The following is an 18,201-nucleotide window of genomic DNA, read 5'->3' on the forward strand; positions in this document are numbered from 1 at the left end:
TTGTAGGATTATAGGAAGATATAGCAGATAATTTAGATTAAGGGGGGAAAACGGACTGGCCTGTTCAAGGCTTTTGATAGGGTAGATCATGGAAGACTGGATTAGATAAAGGAGTGGTTGGGGGGAGGCAGGGGCTAAATTTCTAGAAAATAGAACTCTGAGAATTAGATTAGGTGGAGCATTACCTGATTCTGTAACGATTAAGAGGGGAAGGGGTGGCAATATTATTGGACCTTTATATTTTCTTACGTATGTGAATAATATGAGTAAAGAACTGGAACAACAGATAACGTCTTTTGCAGATGATGTTATACTGTATAGCGGGGCTTCTCAAACGCCCACAATCTCACGCGTGCAAACAGCGGCGCAGAGTTCCTGTGCACAGTGCATGGGCCCCGCTCGGCTCGGTTCGGACCAACGCTTCGTCTCTGGGCTACTGGGCTAAGCTCGGCTCAACTCGGCTCGGATTTGGAGCGCTACGGAGCAAGCGAGGAAGAGGGAGACAGGCGGAGCGAGCGAGACAGGCGTGGGGAAAGAGAGAGACAGCGCTATTGCTCCGAATCGAGGAGTGGGGAGTCTGCACTCTGGTCAACCAAGCGAAGTCGTCTTTTGCACAGTGCACAGTGCATGCACCCTGAGAGGCCCTGCTGTATAGACTAACAAATACGTTACAGGATTGTGAGCGACTGCAAAAAGACCTCGACGATGTTGTGAGTTGGACTGCACACTATGTTATGATGTTAAACGCAATGAAAAGTCAGGTTGTAAGTTTCACCGAGAGGAAAAGTCACCTCGTTTTTAACTACTGTGTTGATAGGGTGAAAGTAACTTATCACTGATAATACGAATATAATGATAGATCTACACTGGGGCAATCACGTTAACGAGGTTGTAAATAAAGGTCTCAAATCTCTTCACATGGTTATGAAGGTATTCAGGGGTTGTAGTAAGAATGTAAAGGAGAGGGCGTATAATTCTGTGGTAAGACCCCAATTGAAGTATGGTTCCAGTGCGTGGGACCCATACCAGGATTACTCTATGTGAAAAATGGAAAAGAACCGTTGCAAAGCATCACGATTTGTTCTGGATGTTTTTGAGAACTTTGGGCTGGGAAGACTGGTGAGTGAGGAGACGAATTGCTCGACTAAACGGTATGTTCCAAGCTGCCAGTTGAAGGATGACGTGTAATGATATTTGGTGACGAATTCTAGTGAAGCATTTAAAAGTAGAAAAGATCATTATGAAGATAAAGTTGAAATTCTAGAGGACAAATTGGGAAGAGTGGGAATTGGAATAATTTATCAAGTGAAACGTTCGATAAATTTCCAAGCTCTTTGAAATAATTTAAGAAAATACTAGAAAACAATTGATATGGAATCGGCCACGTGGGCGAAAGCCCTGAATGTAGATCAGTGATTGATTCATTAATTGATTGATTGTTTCTAAATTAATTCAGGCAGGTGATCGAATGATCTAACATCAGAATTAATTTTCTGGGAGTAGAACAACATGCTTGAAAATATAAACATGTTAAAATTCCCCGACAACCAATTTAATGAAAGATGATGATGATGATGATGATGATGATGATGACTGTTTTAAGGGGCCTAACATCGAAGGTCATCGGCCCCAATGAAAGATTATTGTACGGTATATCATCTAATGCAGTTATGACCATCTCAAATACCATCAGAATGCAGAATGCAAGCGCGAAACTTCAAGACAGTTGACACAACAACAGCAGGTGCTCTGAGTAGAGACAAAACACGGCAGTGAGGCAGGTACGGTTTGTTTATAATTGTGACAGTAGTAAAACCTCTTCCTGAGTTTGATTTCCCTCTTCGTCACGGTCAGCAGTGAAATCTAACGAAGACCGCTTGAACTTTACCACGTCAACTAAGTTTTATGTATCTCCATAAGATGTTACCACTGTTGTTTCTACGTGCCACCTAGTGGATGGAACTGTAATTAACTCGGTCGGAAAATGCTCATATTTTAGGGCTTGATAACCTGATTACCTTCAGCTGTTTTTAAGTTGCCACTACTGTCTAAAACTTATTGATCAACCAGTCAGATTACTGCCTTTTGTCATGTGCCACTAATCAGACAGTCTAAATACGCCATTTTCTAGAACAATCACCAGCTTCCTATATATCATCGCTGTTCGGGCAAAAGGTCGTATCTTACAATGCTCTTTTTATCTATTATTTTCCTTAAGACTGGTCACGCCTTTCAACTACATATGAATATGCAGTCCATCAGAACAATGTTCGTTGTGTCCATTTTTGTATGCTCACGTGTAAAGGAAAATGGACCTTAACTATATTATATAACGTAGGAGTGCGTAAGCAAGTCATGCAAACATACATTCGTAGAGTGCGGTACGGTAAGGTTCATTTTTCTTTACAATTATGCATTGGAAAATGAACAAAACGAAAATTGTTCTGATGGACTGAATATCTATATGTGGCTAGAGGACGTGACCAATCTTAAGGAAAATAATGGTGGGAAGAGCTTTGGGAGATATGACCTTTTGCCCAAACAGCGACGATAAAGATTGATCATGTAAGTGTCAATCGTCGTCGGGACTTCGAGAGAGCTACGTTAATTGAAAAGGTCTCCCTCCGGAGGCTAGATGATGAGGTTGGGGCTAGCTACGGCGTAGAGATGGCGGCATAAGGTAAAGCAGAACTATCATCTAACTATGTGAACTTTATCTACGTGTGGCAAAGGGAAGATTCTAGCGTTCCTCTTTATCATGTAACGGTTAGGTCGATCTGCGTTTCCTCAAATCTTAATGTAGGGATTTTATTCTTTCTGTTAGGACTTAAAATATACTTTTTCTAGGCAGTCTATGGATTCTCGGGGACTATATAAAATGTAAGGACGCACGAGCGTGAATCTTCGTTTCCCTTATTCACTTCGTTTCCTGGGGACTAAGTTTTCTAATTATACATTTTCTGCCTTGTTTTTCGGACTTAAACTTTTCTTATCTTAGTCACCAAGCAGCATGGCTTATCCTCTGTATCACTGAGCCTTATGCTCTATTAGGTTTTGTAATAAGTCTTGTATTAGGAGTGCTTGAGTGGGTTCAGCCTCCATTTTGTTTTCGGCCGTTTCATTAACCTGTCTTCTATTTCTTGGCTATGTAGTATTAGTTTCAGCTCCTGTATTCTGGACCTTTCGATCAGTCATTTGATGTGGCTCCCCTATGGAATAAGGATACCATGATAACGAGTGTGAATGCTGTTTAAGCTTTTAAGTGCAGAAAGTGAAATTTTGTTGAATGTAACTGGAGGTGTTTTGACGTGAAGTCATTAATGTAAATTCATTAATCTAATGTAAGTCCAAGGCCCATTAGGCCTTATCTAATCACTGTAAGTACTCTGAACCAAGAACTCATTCTATCATCAACCGTTCTATCATCAATTCTCACTGCAGCCCAATTGTTAACTGTGTTGACTCGCGTGCTCAGTTGGAGGTTGATTTTCTCAAACGTGACATTGGGCAATTCATTTATTGCTTTTACTTCTACTCGTAATATTACTCCCGAACTCTTAAATTAGGTATCATGTTTCTCGTATCACAGACCCATATTACACAGAGTTATTACCCACATTCCAAGTGTACCATGTTCTATTGAATAACATTCATGATCCACATGTTTATTAGAAATAAAAGACAAATATTAATTCTGCGAAACCTTCAAAACCCTGCGGCCGTTACAATAGTGACAGCCTACCGCCAATTTCTCCCCCTCCAATTTTTTGGGGCCTGGGATATCTTGGTCATCATTCCTGTGTACTTATTTAAGTGTATGAACTGTTTTGCTTAGTAGCATGTATCAGTAATCTATAATGACGTGTGTTCTCGTAAATAACTGAATTTATGATTGAAGGAAGAGGCTGTGGCCTGTATGTTAAATACCATCTGAAAATTTCAAATTATCAAAATCAATATATTAGACAGGATCTCAGATTATTAGTTGTACACAAGTTTACCTGGCATCATTTTCTCGATATCGATAGGCTCTGTAATAGTGGCCTTGTCGTCGCGGTGAATAATCTGTGGTACGAGCTGTACGATCTTCTCCAGTTCTGGATTGGCCTCCCCTACCTGCAAACAACAATAGGTCATGGTTTACAAGGACGATAAAAATCTGCTTGTCAGTTGGATTCCTCTATAAACATCAGTACAAACTTCAAAGTTTCTTTTCATTTTTGCTCTTTCATTGCAAGAATTAAAATAATGTTATGATTTTCACTTCAAAGTACAGAAAGAAGTAAAGGACAGAGAGAAATATGATAAAATGGAGAGACATAATGGACGGAAGACATCATCCTGGGGATGGTTGAACCTTCAAACAGTGCCATTGAAGGTTATGCGTTTACAGGGAATCCGCAAAAATCTATGGTGACTCCATAATAAGGCGTCCTAGGTAAAAAGAGTGAGCACTCCACTCACCTCACCTCACCTCACTCAACTGCATTTAGGTCAGTCACCCAGATGGCAGATTCCTTATCTGATGTTTACCTAGACTTTTCTTAAGTAACTGCAAAGAATTCGGAAATTTATTGAACATTTCCCTCGGTAAATTATTCCAGTCCCTAACTCCTCTTACTATAAATGAATACTTTCCCCAATTTGCCCTCTTGATTTGCAACTTTATCTTCATATTTTTATCTTACCGAATTTTGAAAATACCACTCAAACGTATTAGTCTAGGTAGTTTGCCATTGCTTTCCATACTGGGCTACAGGGTGCTATTACAGCACGATTAACTATGAGCAGCACCTTTCAGAGAATCCCAATACACTAGCCGTGCTCTGAGCCGAGACACTAGCCGTGCTCTGAGCTGAGGTGAGTAGCTTTATTGTGCCCTGATTGGTGGGCTCGATCCCAACTCAGTGCAGTGGTATTTGAATGTGCTAAAATACACCAGCCTCGAGTTGATAGATATAAATATATTTATTTAAAGTTAGTTACAGGTAGGACCAGAGGTCCCTTTGGCTGTAACCAACTGCCACTGTCACTTAAATGTATCAATTAATATTCAGAATCTAATAAAAATAGTACATACAAGAGCGTAAGATAAATTTTCCTACTGAGGATAAAAAATAAGTTTAAAATTAAACATCTTAAGGGATAACAATATTCCTTTTACAATTTCAGAAACAGGCTGTACTAACAAGGAAAAGGAGACATAAGAGAAACCTAAGATACATTTTAATACCGAGAATGACTTAAAAATAAAAATAAACATCTAAGATGTTCAAGAAATCCTGTGGGACACAATTCCGACATATCGGCGCCTCCGAATTGCAATAGTCATACTTCAGCAGCTTCCACACTCACAGCTACAATGGGAAAGAAGCGACCGTGGTCCATATTTTCAGTGCAATCCTGGCTTTCACCTGATGTTGAAGAGGAAAATAATGGAGAAAAGTTTAAAGAAGGCCAAAACGTAGGAATTTAGGCCACTTCTAGAGTTACTTGAATGATGAATGCACTCCTTTTCAGTTAAATTCGTGGTAGTGACTAGAATCAAATCTGAACCACCCGGGCGGGCAGCTACTATGCTAGCCCACGGTGACGGCTCATGTACTTAAACGAACTTGCAAAGTAACGTCACTTCACGCAATTTCGAATTGAATTACGCACCTTAAAGAGAATTCCAAGCACTGCTAGACCGTCAGGCTGTCCAGCAGCCTCGCCAAATGTCTCGTACTTGGTGTTGTTCCAGTGAACCAGATGAAGCTGAAACGGAGAATACAGGCCAGTTAGATGATTGTACATTTTTGTAACAAGTAAACATGTGTGTAAAATACTGCTATGCTGAGTACTACCACCACTACTACTACTACTAGTTTACGTCCTGTGATCTGTCACCAGATACTGCAGAATGCTAAATTTATGACTGTTCAGTTGGTCAGTCCTACGTGATACAGTGATTACTATACCTCGGATTTTTAGGTGGTAATAGGTTAAAATGAAAAGTAATTTGGTTTGTAGAAAGTGTAATGCAACCCGTTGTACTACAATGTAGGAAGAGTAGCATAAATTCAAGGAGTTCTATAGGCTTCACACCTAATATCTATGCAAATCTCATAGCATAATCGTTGTACAGTGTAGGGTATACTTGTTACTGGCTTAAGTAAGTTTGCATTCTAACCTATCAGTACCTATTAATCCGGACTCTAGGGATTACTTTCGCTCAAACATCACTACCCCTGACGGACCTGCGCACATTTCGTTCTGAATAAGCCCTATTGTTTCTGCACCTATAGCACTCACAAATCCTTCTCTAAAATTCATCCTGTCCTTCAGCGTATGTGACTAGAGGCATGATTTTGTTCGCATTAATAATAAATGCAACTAGAATTATTTTATGATTGAGATTTCTTAACATACCATATGTTTCTGGTTAAGAAAATCCAAACTCCATTGAAATTCATAGCAAAATTCATTTCTGTGGCACATTGGTTGGAAGAATTTTGTAACTAGGTAGAATCCCAAGTAGAATTTGTTTCTAAAAACTGTGTGTTTATTGCAGACGATTTTTTTGTTGGAATTAGAAGGTTCTAATTATCCACATTCCTGTTCCATGGTTTTAAAAATAACAGACCTGAAGGGAAGAATGAATGTAAACTTCTTCTGGACATCTTGGTGAACTGCTCAGTGTGTTTTTTTTTTTTATTTTTTTTTTTACAATTTGCTTTACGTCACACCGACACAGACGGGTCTTATGGCGACGATGGAATAGGAAAGTCTTAGGAGCGTGAAGGAAGCGGCCGTGGCCTTAATTAAGGTACATCCCCACCATTTGGTGTGAAAATGGGAAACCACAGAAAACCAGGACTAGCGACAGTGGGGTTAGAACCCACTGTCTCCCGGATGTAAGCTCACAGCTGCGCGCCCCTAACCGCACGGCCAACTTGCCCGGTGAACTGCTTAGTAATATTACTGAAGAGTTCAGTGACTCATTGAAAAATTAAGTGATACTCTTGCAAAATGCTGGTGCCTTCGTCGTTAACAAAACTGAAATGCTCATATGCCTCAATAATGCCAATGGACTTCTGAATTTATTTCATCCAACTAATTCAGTCAAGCTATAACAATATTTCAGTAATGTGTGTGAAAAACCACAAAAATGCCTGAAATTAAATTTTAAAACTCTCTGATATTTTTGCCGAATATCTTGCTTTTGAAGGTATAATTCTGCAGAAAATCCGTGCCATAGAGTTGAAATAATTCAGTCACTACAAGCATTGGAATTAATGAATCTGATCTTCGTAAATGGTGTATTAAAATTCATTTAGGTTCCCTTTCTATCCGTTGATGTAGAAAGGTTTCTTTCAAAGTGCAGTTTGGTTGTCAGTAGCCTAAGATGACTAATTAAAGCTCCATCGTAACATGTGCTAAGTTATCTTTCAAAACAAAAGGAAATAAAAGAAATACAAGGCTTATTGTAATTATAACGTAATTTATCATGTAATCTGCTGATCTTAATTAGGGCTATAAAAGGGGAATAATGGATGATTAATATTATTGCTATTTACATATCTACATGTCATAAGTAGCTCACAAATAATTTTAGAAAATTGTTAAAGCGAAATTCAAGCGATAGGACAAGTTCTGTTGCGCGAAATAACGTGTTGTGTTTCCATTTCGCTAAATCCTACATAAATTAATGAGAAAATATCATGCCTCTACTGATCACTGTACTCGGTCCACTGACGTACCCACTGTCCTCAACGATCGCCGTCTGCTACGCTTACAACGGCACTTCGGCCGGAACCGCGTACACTAAGTAGTGCTATAATCCTCCACTACGCAGCTCAGAGTGCTACAAGGGAGTATCTTGCCATCTTCTCATCTGTTGCGGGCTGCTTCAACTCTTTATATTTTCCGATTAACTATTTAACATGTTCATAGTGTTCTGTTGTTTCGCAAGCATTTTTGTCAAGAAAGACTCGAAGTGCTATTTTACAAGTCAGTACGCTTAACTGCGCATTACGACTGCTGTCAGAAGATGAGGTGCACATTAATAACGAAGAGTTTTTCAGTACAAGCAGAAAAAGTCACTCTTTCACACACTCTGGTAGGCACAAATTTCACAACTTCGCACATGAATTAGGAAATTGTCATTTACAACACTAATTCTTCAGCTTATAACGGAGCGTATCTGAAGCATCTCTGGTGTAAATTAAATGTCAGCGGGAAACTAATTTTACTCTTTCTGATCAGCCGATAGCTCAATTTACACCGAATCTATTTCCGGATCTATTTCCACATCTAACAAGGGAAGGACGCATACTTGGGAATCACGGATCTTACGTAAGTTTTGTACACACGTTAAATGAGCCAAGAATAACACAACGGCCAAAATAATTATTTCGGAAATTAACTTATGTGACCTACAGAAAGCGTTAAAGTTCTCATGTTTGAATTGGCGCGTTTGGCTGCGCAGAACTACGGTACGTCTCGGGTTCACTCGTCGAGGGACCGCGCAGCTGATCATCTTTTCTATTCCGTTAGTAACTGAGTAGCACGTTCGCGAAGATGATGTAGCACTATTAAGAGAAAGAACTTAATTCCTGCATTGATTGTGGGTCAATAAAGGCAATATAATGATTTTTATAGGGAAAATAAAGGTAAATCAGTATAACAAGAGACGTTACACACGAAAACAAGTTACTCCTTATAGCCTTTTCAAAATCAAAGTTCGTGCTTGAAAAGTTGAATGCACAAAACGGTTATACAACCAACCACACCTAACGAAGCGAGGATAAGGGCTGAATATTACATGTTCCATATTTTCCTTCCAACGCAAAAATAACTTTTGCCTATGCTGATTACCATTATACAGACAATCACTAGTCTCATACAACGACTATAAGCGTATGCCAGCGTGTCCTCAAATCAGCTGTTGGACACGGCGACTTGCGGGTAGGTATGGAGTAGTGGCCTGCGTAGCCGAGCGCGCTAATTCAAACATGCGAACTTTAACGCACACTGTAGGTCACACGAGTTAATTTTCGAAAGAAGTATTTTGGCCATTGTGTTATTATTGGCTCATTTAACGTGTGTGCAAAAGGTACGTAAGATCGGCGATTCTCCGGTACGCGCCCTTCCCTTGTAAGAGCTTTTGTATGTGGACGAAAACATGTATCTAACCTATTATCGTGCTATACGTACTGTTTGACAGATAACTCGTCAAAAAATTAGAGAACACATTCTTTCGACTTCATTCAGCCAGTTCAATTCTAATTGAAGTCTAGTTTTCACTAGGTCTGTTACACAAGTTCCATGTGACGTATCCCCTATATAGCGTTTCAGTGTTCTCCTTTATGGGTCTTTTTTAAATGTCTCTAGCAAACTTGTACCGTTTAGAGGTCAAATTCCATGGCTAAATGATTAATCGTGCTGGTTGTTATTTTGACGCAACTGCCTCTTCTGGGATTCTAGCCCCATTGCTCATTTTTTAAACTTTATTGTTTACAAGCAACAGTTTTCCTTGGCACCGATAAAAGCTTTGCGGCTGTTAAGTAATCATTGTGAGCATTATTTTCGGTCTGAACTTCAAGGAACTTGTTATTATGATCAGCCAAATTGGTACAATGCATGTCGTGTAGGTCTCTATCACATGTTCCTGCTTCTACCGTAGTAGTGGCAACGTCATTACTGTCTTGACCATGCACTATTTGTAGTCATCGTTTAACTTCCTCTTTTTCCACGATTCACATGTCTTCCAGGTGTTCGCCTTTCTGGGCGTGGAAGGAGGGGTATTATCCTTCAGTGTCTTTACTCTCAGTCCAGGGTTAAAATCAGATGGAAGAAAATGCCCCCTGCGTACGCAAGAATTTCTTAACTCAAATTTGGGCACAAATACATCTCTATAAATAGCACTGAGCCATTTCTGTTTGAGCACTGAATGGCAGGGCAATTCTCCTGGATACATACACAGTTAATCAATTTGAACTTTGAAAATACGTGCAATAGACATTCACACTTAGGATCCTAAAGCGTGATACTTATTCAGTCGTAGCTAATGAATACGAAACTCAGTCATAATCACAAACCCACCCTTCATTAAACACCAAAACACGTTTGTTTGAATAGTTAAACTAAGAAGACAGTCAAGAGGGACATCCCACTAGCGCTCCCGTGAGACAAAACGTCAACTACGACCTGTTCGCTTCTTAGCATGGCAGCGGACTCAAATAGCAAGGCGTTATAAACATAGCAGCCGGCTACAATTTTCATATTTTAGAATGGAGATGGCGCGATAAAATTAAAACGACATCTCCGAAAGTACTATACTGTATACGAATATGAAAATTACGTACTGTAAATGGCATGTTAATCTACATTAGTTACTTGAGGTGAATAAACAATTTATTTTGATAAGGATTAACTTATTACTTTGAACATTTGTTTTAAAATTAGACTATTTTCTACTGCAAACTGTAACATAAAAACAGTATTAATGGACTATGTATTAAGGACAGATATATGCTGTCACGGACCTTTTTGTAGAACTTGATATGCTGAACAAGTCTTGCCCTCAGAGTACAGATGTATATTTAACGGTTTAGCCAGTGCAAGCTAAAAAGACGCACGGACGACAGTTTTTTTCTTAGACTTGTTTCAGTTTAATCGTTACATTTCATATTTCTTAATGGAGATAGCGCGGAAAAATGAAAACTATGACATCTCCTATAGATGAAAATTGCATACTGTAAATGACATTTGAATCTACATTAATTACTTGAGGTGAATGAAAAATGTATTTTGATAATATTGTAATTTTTAAAAATGTTTCTAAATTTGACGGTTTTTCTGCAAACTGTAACATAAACATCCTCATAGTGGGCTATGCGTTAAAGATAGATATATGCTACCGCGGACTTTTTTGCAGAATGTTTTATGATGGACAATTCTTACTCACATAGTATAGATTGATCGTTAATGGTTTAGTCAGCGTAAGCCAAAAAAGGTGCACGGACGGCTTCGAATTGCTTCACCGAAATGTTACTCTGTTCGGCTTACTTTAGTAATAGCGAATGTTTCCACAAATAAACCTTTTTCGAGAAATTCTTCATAGAATGGTGAAAACCGCATCAAAATTCATCCAGTAGTTCTTGAGATTAGCTCCCCCTGTGGGTGGGGGCGGTGGAATAACACCCACGGTATTCCCTGCCTGTCGTAAGAGGCGACTAAAAGGGGCCCCAGTGGCTCTGAACTTTGGAGCGTGGGTTGGCGACCACGGGGCCCTTAGCTGAGTTCTGGCATTGCTTCCACTTACTTGTGCCAGGCTCCTCACTTTCATCTTTCCTATCTGACCTCTCTTGGTCAACTCTTGTTCTTTTCCGACCCCGACGCTATTAGGTTTGCGAGGGCTAGGGAGTCTTTCGTTTTCACGCCCTTCGTGGCCCTCGTCTTACTTTGGCCGATACCTTCATTTTTCGAAGTGTCGGACCCCTTCCATTTTTCTCTCTGATTAGTGCTATATAGAGGATGGTTGCCTAGTTGTACTTCCTCTTAAAACAATAATCACCACCACCACTCTTGAGATTAGCCCCCACAGACATAGAGACAGAATCAAGAACTTTTACTATGTAGAGATACGATTCTGAATCAACGGAAGATACCATTTTTACTGCAATATTGTACTATTTAATTATTACTTATTCTTCACCCTATTAAAGATTTCGTCTTGATTTCTACTAGGATAGGGATTTGTGTCCCTTCCTGTCCGCACACGATGGTTTTGCTGAAGTTTCTGCTGTAATCACCGGGATACGAACCCAGGAACTTCTTAATGCATGCCAGCAACTAGCGTACTGGGTTTCTCGACTTATTTTGGTCTTGATCTGGGATTTAAATTTGGCTGCTCTTTCTGCTAAAAGTCTGGGACTGGAATTTAGGGCACTCTAATTGAGAAGTCATTGTATAGCCTACAATTCTAACGTTCTCCTTTCTCATTTTATAGGCGAAATAATCTGAAAGTAAATTAGTTTCGACCAAAAGATCCCCATAGAGATAATATGGTGAAGATGTCTGAAACCCTTCTATCATTTATCTAGGATCATTGTATACAGGGTGTAATACTTTTTATCCGGTAAGCTGGTGATGGCAGACGCCACTAAGCAAATATCTTAAATCAGTAGCCTCCTCTCTTTACTACTGTATGAGCTAAGGAATCACCAAATTTCGCCCGATGTTTTTGAAATGTTTGTAGCGAATTGCGAACAGTATTAAAACAGAACTTTACCTTGACCTAGGTCAGCCTAGGTAACAAGCGCTCTACTGGTTTCTCGCAACTCCACTGTATAGAGAAACTATCGGAAACCAGACACCTGCTACCTTAAACGTGCCCAAAAAGGTTCAATTGTCAACCCTGAGACACGACATGACACACAAACGGTATGATGATGTTTACATCCGTCCTCGCGAGGAAACAGGAAGTAGATCTGGCTGTATGAGACTCATTTATCTGCAGATATTGACTTCATCTAGTTTGATGTTAAATTTAACGATGTATGAATTGTTTGTAACATGCTGTGTTTAGAATGACCGGTTTTGTCACCTGCTAGATGAACAAAACATTTGAACTACACCTTGGACTTCTTTCTCAAGAGATTCCTCCCTTCAGCGTACGAAACATTGATCTTCCGGAAAGTGCTGTATTTTTTCGTCCTTCTGAAAAGTTTATTATTTCAACTATGAAAAGAGTGTGGTGTTTTCCCTACCTCACCGGCGAAGGCCTGCCCGTCGACAGTGTGCTCGGAGCCTTCATCGCTGGTGCTACCCCAGTGACAATGGTACTGCTCCAGGACGTGAGGTTCTTCTAGTGGTCCGCCGACTAGTTCAGAGCCTTCACCATTCACCTCCACCTTCCAGCCATAGCCTGTATTAACAATGTACTCGTTGTTCTCTGGTACAAATTTCCATGTAAGCGGGGAAGAATCGAGGGAGGTGTCGGATACCGTCTGGGAGGTGTCCACATCCACTGGAGACTGGCGAGTTCCAGAGGCCAGAGGGTACCTCTCAGCCCAAGTCGCCGGACCTGCAAAAATTAAGCATACGTTAAGTATTAAGTGTGGAACATGCTCGGGGTTGACAAAACATTAACAACTTAAGCACGTTATCTTCATAATTTATTGGTAATAGATTGATGCTGTTTAGAGATGCAAAAGAACAACTCTATGCACTTAGAAAATGTAAAGAATTCTTCATTGCTTAATATTACTTCATGGCAGGGTTTTCAGATATCTTGATATATACTCTCTTGAGTCAGGCTGTTAACTTGTGTGATATTGGGATCTGTTGTGCACAATTGTAGTTAGTCTGGGCTATGGTTGGAAAGCTAGCGTCCGTTGCGTACATATCAGGAAACATCCCAGCACTCCTATGGAATTGACATTGACGACTACTACTACTACTACTACTACTACTACTACTACTAATAATAATAATAATAATAATAATAATATGATGATGATTATGATTATGGCAGGTCCTGTGGATTGACCTGGGAGGAACCCTCGTGGCTCTGGTGAAGGAGTAAAATGCGCAAAATACTGAATTCAGCAAGAGAATCCAACTAGCCCCTTTCACTCCAATTTCAAATTGTATCAACCCAGTGGAAGTTTGGGTAGACAATCCCTGCGGGAAACTGAGTTGGCAAGCTGATGAGTGTTGGGGAAATATTATCAAAGGCGGATGAGGAATGCGAATCCCAACGACGAAGACGAATACTTTTGAAATATAAATCTGCACATATCTGATCTCACAAAAGGCGATATCGTGGTCAGCGTTTGACACCCAGATCAGGGTCGGCTTTTCGAAAATGCTCCATATCTTACCAATCAGGTTCTATCTATGGTGTGGTCTTCGGGCTTCACCCCCATGTGAATGTGAATACCCTCCGACGAGTTGGTTAACAGATAGAGCTCGTCAAGGAACTAGAGAAATATCAGATCAAGGTATTGGCGGTAGAGAAAATCAGATTCCTCTCAAATGAAGTAACTACGATGGGCAGCTACAGGATGATAAGGGGCAAGCAGCAATTGGAAGAAGTAAAGCAGGTAATAAAAAATCACCATCAATTCTTGGATGAGTCTTTTTTTTTTTTTTTTACAATTTGTTTTACGTCGCATATACACAGGGACTAGGAGCGGGAATGAAGGGGCAGTGGCTTTAATTAAGACCCAGCCCTAGCTTTTGCCTGGTGTAAAATGGGAAAAAACAGAAAACCATCTTAAGGCCTGCCGACAGTGGGGTTCGAACCCACTATCTCCCGGATGCAAGCTCACGGCTGCGCGCCCCTAACCGCAATGGCCAATTTACCCCATAAGTCTTTTTGTCCAAAATTGATTTATAGATATAATCGTTGATTTTGGATCACCATCCCCAAAGCTATCAGTATTGACCCTGAAGAGTGGAAATAAATGATACGCGATCTTCAAGGACATGCCACAACTAACGAGGATAAAGAGAAAAATTCTGACAAGGTCGAGGAATTATGATCTCTGATGGAGAAGAGTTATTGAAAAACCTCGGTCATATGATGAAAAAGCTAATGGGTGACTTTAATGCACAGGTCGGGAAGAAAAGAAAATGCAGAAAAATAGTTGGCAGCTACCCTGGGCATGTGAGAATCAACAGGAATGGGAGAAAGGCTTATTGAAGTATGTGAAGCGTTCAATATCAAGTTGATGTCCACTGGATTCAAAAACTAAAGAAAGAAAGAAAGAAAGAAAGAATTCTTTTTGGGCCTTACTTAAGGTACAGCCCCAGCATTTGCCTGGTGTGAAAATGGGAAACCACGGAAAACCATTTTCGGGGCTGCCGACAGTGCGGTTCGAACCTACTATCTCCCGATTACTGAATACTGGCCGCACTTAAGCGACTGCAGCTATCGAGCTCGGTAAAGAAAGAAAGAAAGAAAGAAAGAAAGAAAGAAAGAAAGAAAGAAAGAGAAACAAGTTAATGATGTAGCGTTCACCAAATGCTATGTTGGGAGAGTTTCAAATAGAGCACGTAGTCACATCGAACCCGTTGGTAATCTTTCTTTGCTAGTGGTTTTACGTCGCACCGATACAGTTAGGTCTTATGGCGACGATAGGATAGGAAAGGGCTAGGAGTTGGAAGGAAGTAGCCGTGGCCTTAATGTGCAGCTCCAGCATTTGCCTGGTGTGAAAATGGAAAACCACGGAAAACCATCTTCAGGGCTGCCGACAGTGGGATTCGAACCCACTAGCTCCCGGATGCAAGCTCACTGCTGCGCGCTCCTAACCGCATGGCCAACTCGCCCGGTCGTTGGAAATCTTGAATGTTAAAGTACCAAGAGGGAGATAATATAGATTACGACCAACAGCCTACCTGATTCGAGTCAATATAATTTTTTATTCCATAATCCATCAAGAAACTTCCACCAAAAGTTAAGAGGTAAAGTATTGACGAAATTAATGAAATGAACCAAAAGGTTATTGAGAAGTACCGACGAGAGCTTGGGGTTTTGTATTCTCCGGATTGGGACGCAATGGTCGGAAGAATTGAAGAAGCATCTAAGAAGACCACAGTGCTTGCTATAAGGAAGAAACATCCATGGTGGAACGGCGATTGTGAAGTACCCTGCAGAAACGGTCCGGGGCATGGGATAAGTGATGTTCTAGCCAGAAAAATTTCGAATGCATCAAGGAAGAAAGGAAACTCACAGCAAAAGTCCTTCGGAACATGAAGACAAGGTACAAGAAAACAGCTGCACCATTTGGAGGAAAATTTCAATAAATATAACACACGAGACACTTCTACCGAATGTTTGAGACAAAATCAAAGGATTCACCCCCAGAAATTTGTTTAAAAAATGAACAAGAGAGGTTAATTCTTTATGACAGGAAAAACTGTAAACAATTGGCTCACTATTTCCAGAACCTTCTGGACTGTGAACCTCCTGAGGAGGGATTATTCTTTAAATAACTCTTGTTTAAATTAACGGGTCGCTTCAACTGATAAAGCAAAATAAAGGCATCATTAAAAGTTAAAACACAACAAAGGTCCGGGAGGGGAACTCGTTACTGCAGAGATGTTCAAGTATGTTGATGTGAATATTGTGAATAAACTAGAACTATTTGCCCATACTTTGGAGACAGAAGAAATCCCAAGTAATTGAAAGAATGTACTCTCATTCACTCTTTGTACACAAAGGAGGGCCGAGGCAACATCAGCTACTATAGCATAAAAATCCTCTCAAATGTCTTTCAAAGTAGATTTAAAACTCATCTAGACAAACAGATAGATGAAAATCAGGCAGGTTTCAGGAAAGGGCGGATGTGTGGAGAGCAAATATATATCCTAAAATCATTAATCAACTATAAGATAAATGAGAAACTGGAAGAGGACAATCTTAACCTTCGTAGATTTCAAGAAGGTATCATTCCGTAGATCGTGGAGTGATCATGCAAGTTTTCCGAGAGTTTGAAGGCGATGAAAAATTCTTGGTCGCAATTTTAGACAAACCCTCACACACACATTTTCTCAAGTAAAATTTAATTTAAACAAGGCCTAAGCCAAAGAGGCAGCCTTTCTCCACTCCTATTTAATTGCATCCTAGGAAAGGAATAAATATCGAAATGGAGATAGAATAATGAATGGAGTAAAGATAGGTTGTGGGGTAATATGTCATCATTTTGGACTGCATAATCTTCGCAGATGATTTTATTTTGATAACAGTTAATCCTCACACAGCCAATAAACAAGTTGCAGCCAAAACAGGATTAAGAACTTCCTTTGTAAAAAAAACAGCATTAAGGACTTACACAAAGCAGATGGCACCAACAGAATTGTAACACAGTTTGGGATAAACCATCGCGCTCATAAATTTAAATACCTGGAAGGATTTCTCACTCCCAATGGGAATGAAAAAGGATGAGGCGAATGGAGTTGGCCTTCAGACTATGCCATGATCTCCATTCAAGTCAAATTAAAATATTACTACAAGTGGTGAGAATGGAACATGAAGACAGGGTACGAGAAAAAATAGCTGTACCATTTCGAAGAGAATGCCAATAAAAACAACACGAGACACTTCTATCGAATGTTCAAGAACAAGATCAAAAGATTCACCCCTAGAAATTTGTTTTAGCAGCTGTGAGCTTACATCCGGGAGACAGTAAGTTCGAACCCCACTGTCGGCAGCCCTAAAGATGGGTTTCCGTGGTTTCCCCATTTTTACACCAGGAAAATGCTGGGGCAGTACCTTAAGGCCACGGCCGCTTCCTTTCCATTCCTAGGCCTTTCCTATCCCATCGTCGCCATAAGACCTATCTCTGTCGGTGCGACGTAAAACAAATAGCAAAAAAAAAAAAAAAAGTTTGAAAAATGAACAAGGGAAATTCATCCTTTGTAACAGGATAAACTGCGAAGAATTGGATCACTGGCTTCCAGAAAATTCTGAACTGTGAACTTCCTGAGAAGGGGTTGTTCTTTAAAGCTTGTTTAAATTAAGGGACAGAGCGGGAACACTGACAAAGGTGGCAGACTCAGTCTTTGAAAACACTGAAGAAGATTCCTTCGAAAAATCTTTGGTCCAAAATGGACACATCAAAGGGATGAATCAAGAGTGGTTAGCCACCAGATGGGGTTCGAACTCACCATTTCCCGGATGCAAGCTCACAACTGCGCGCCCCTAACCGCACGGCCAACTCGCCCGGTGAAATGAAATGTCGTATGGTTTTTAGTGCCGGGAAATCCCAGGACGGGTTCGGTTCGCCAGGTGCAGGTCTTTCTATTTGACTCCCTTAGGCGACCTGTGCGTCGTCATGAGGATGAAATGATGACGAACTCCCAGCCCCCGTGCCATTGGAATTAACCAATTAAGGTTAACATCGCCGACCCTGTCGGGAATCGAACCCGGGACTCTCTGAACCGAAGGCCAGTACACTGACCGTTCAGCCAACGAGTCGGACACTCGCCCGGTAGTACGACGTTAAACCACTAGCGAATGTTTTTCTTTAAGGCCTGTAAGTCAACATCTAGAATACGTTAGTGATGTTCAGTAACCGTTTTAAATGGCAACAGACAGATTCCATGCCTAATTTTGTAACGTACACAGATAATGCAAAGAAGACATGGCTTAGTATGTGTGAGGAAGAAATCAGCTGCCCGTTTCTCATACGAGATCATACACTGACC

The 18,201-nt window shown here is 40.4% G+C and overlaps 1 protein-coding gene across 2 annotated transcripts in view; it reads right to left on the reverse strand.

Moving 5' to 3' along the window:
- CAH1 (carbonic anhydrase 1) overlaps positions 1 to 18,201 on the reverse strand; it is a 334,335-nt gene that overhangs the window by 10,071 nt on the left and 306,063 nt on the right. For both annotated transcript variants that reach the window (XM_067159304.2, XM_068231045.1), the window contains exons 2-4: positions 12,756 to 13,072; positions 5,662 to 5,757; positions 4,002 to 4,116 (exon numbers count right to left, since the gene is read on the reverse strand). In XM_067159304.2, coding sequence (XP_067015405.2) covers positions 4,002 to 4,116; positions 5,662 to 5,757; positions 12,756 to 13,072 — 528 coding nt within the window. The remainder of the gene's footprint in view (positions 1 to 4,001; positions 4,117 to 5,661; positions 5,758 to 12,755; positions 13,073 to 18,201) is intronic.

The sequence above is a fragment of the Anabrus simplex genome, chromosome 1, assembly GCF_040414725.1.
Source record: "Anabrus simplex isolate iqAnaSimp1 chromosome 1, ASM4041472v1, whole genome shotgun sequence".
Classification (NCBI taxonomy): domain Eukaryota; kingdom Metazoa; phylum Arthropoda; class Insecta; order Orthoptera; family Tettigoniidae; genus Anabrus; species Anabrus simplex.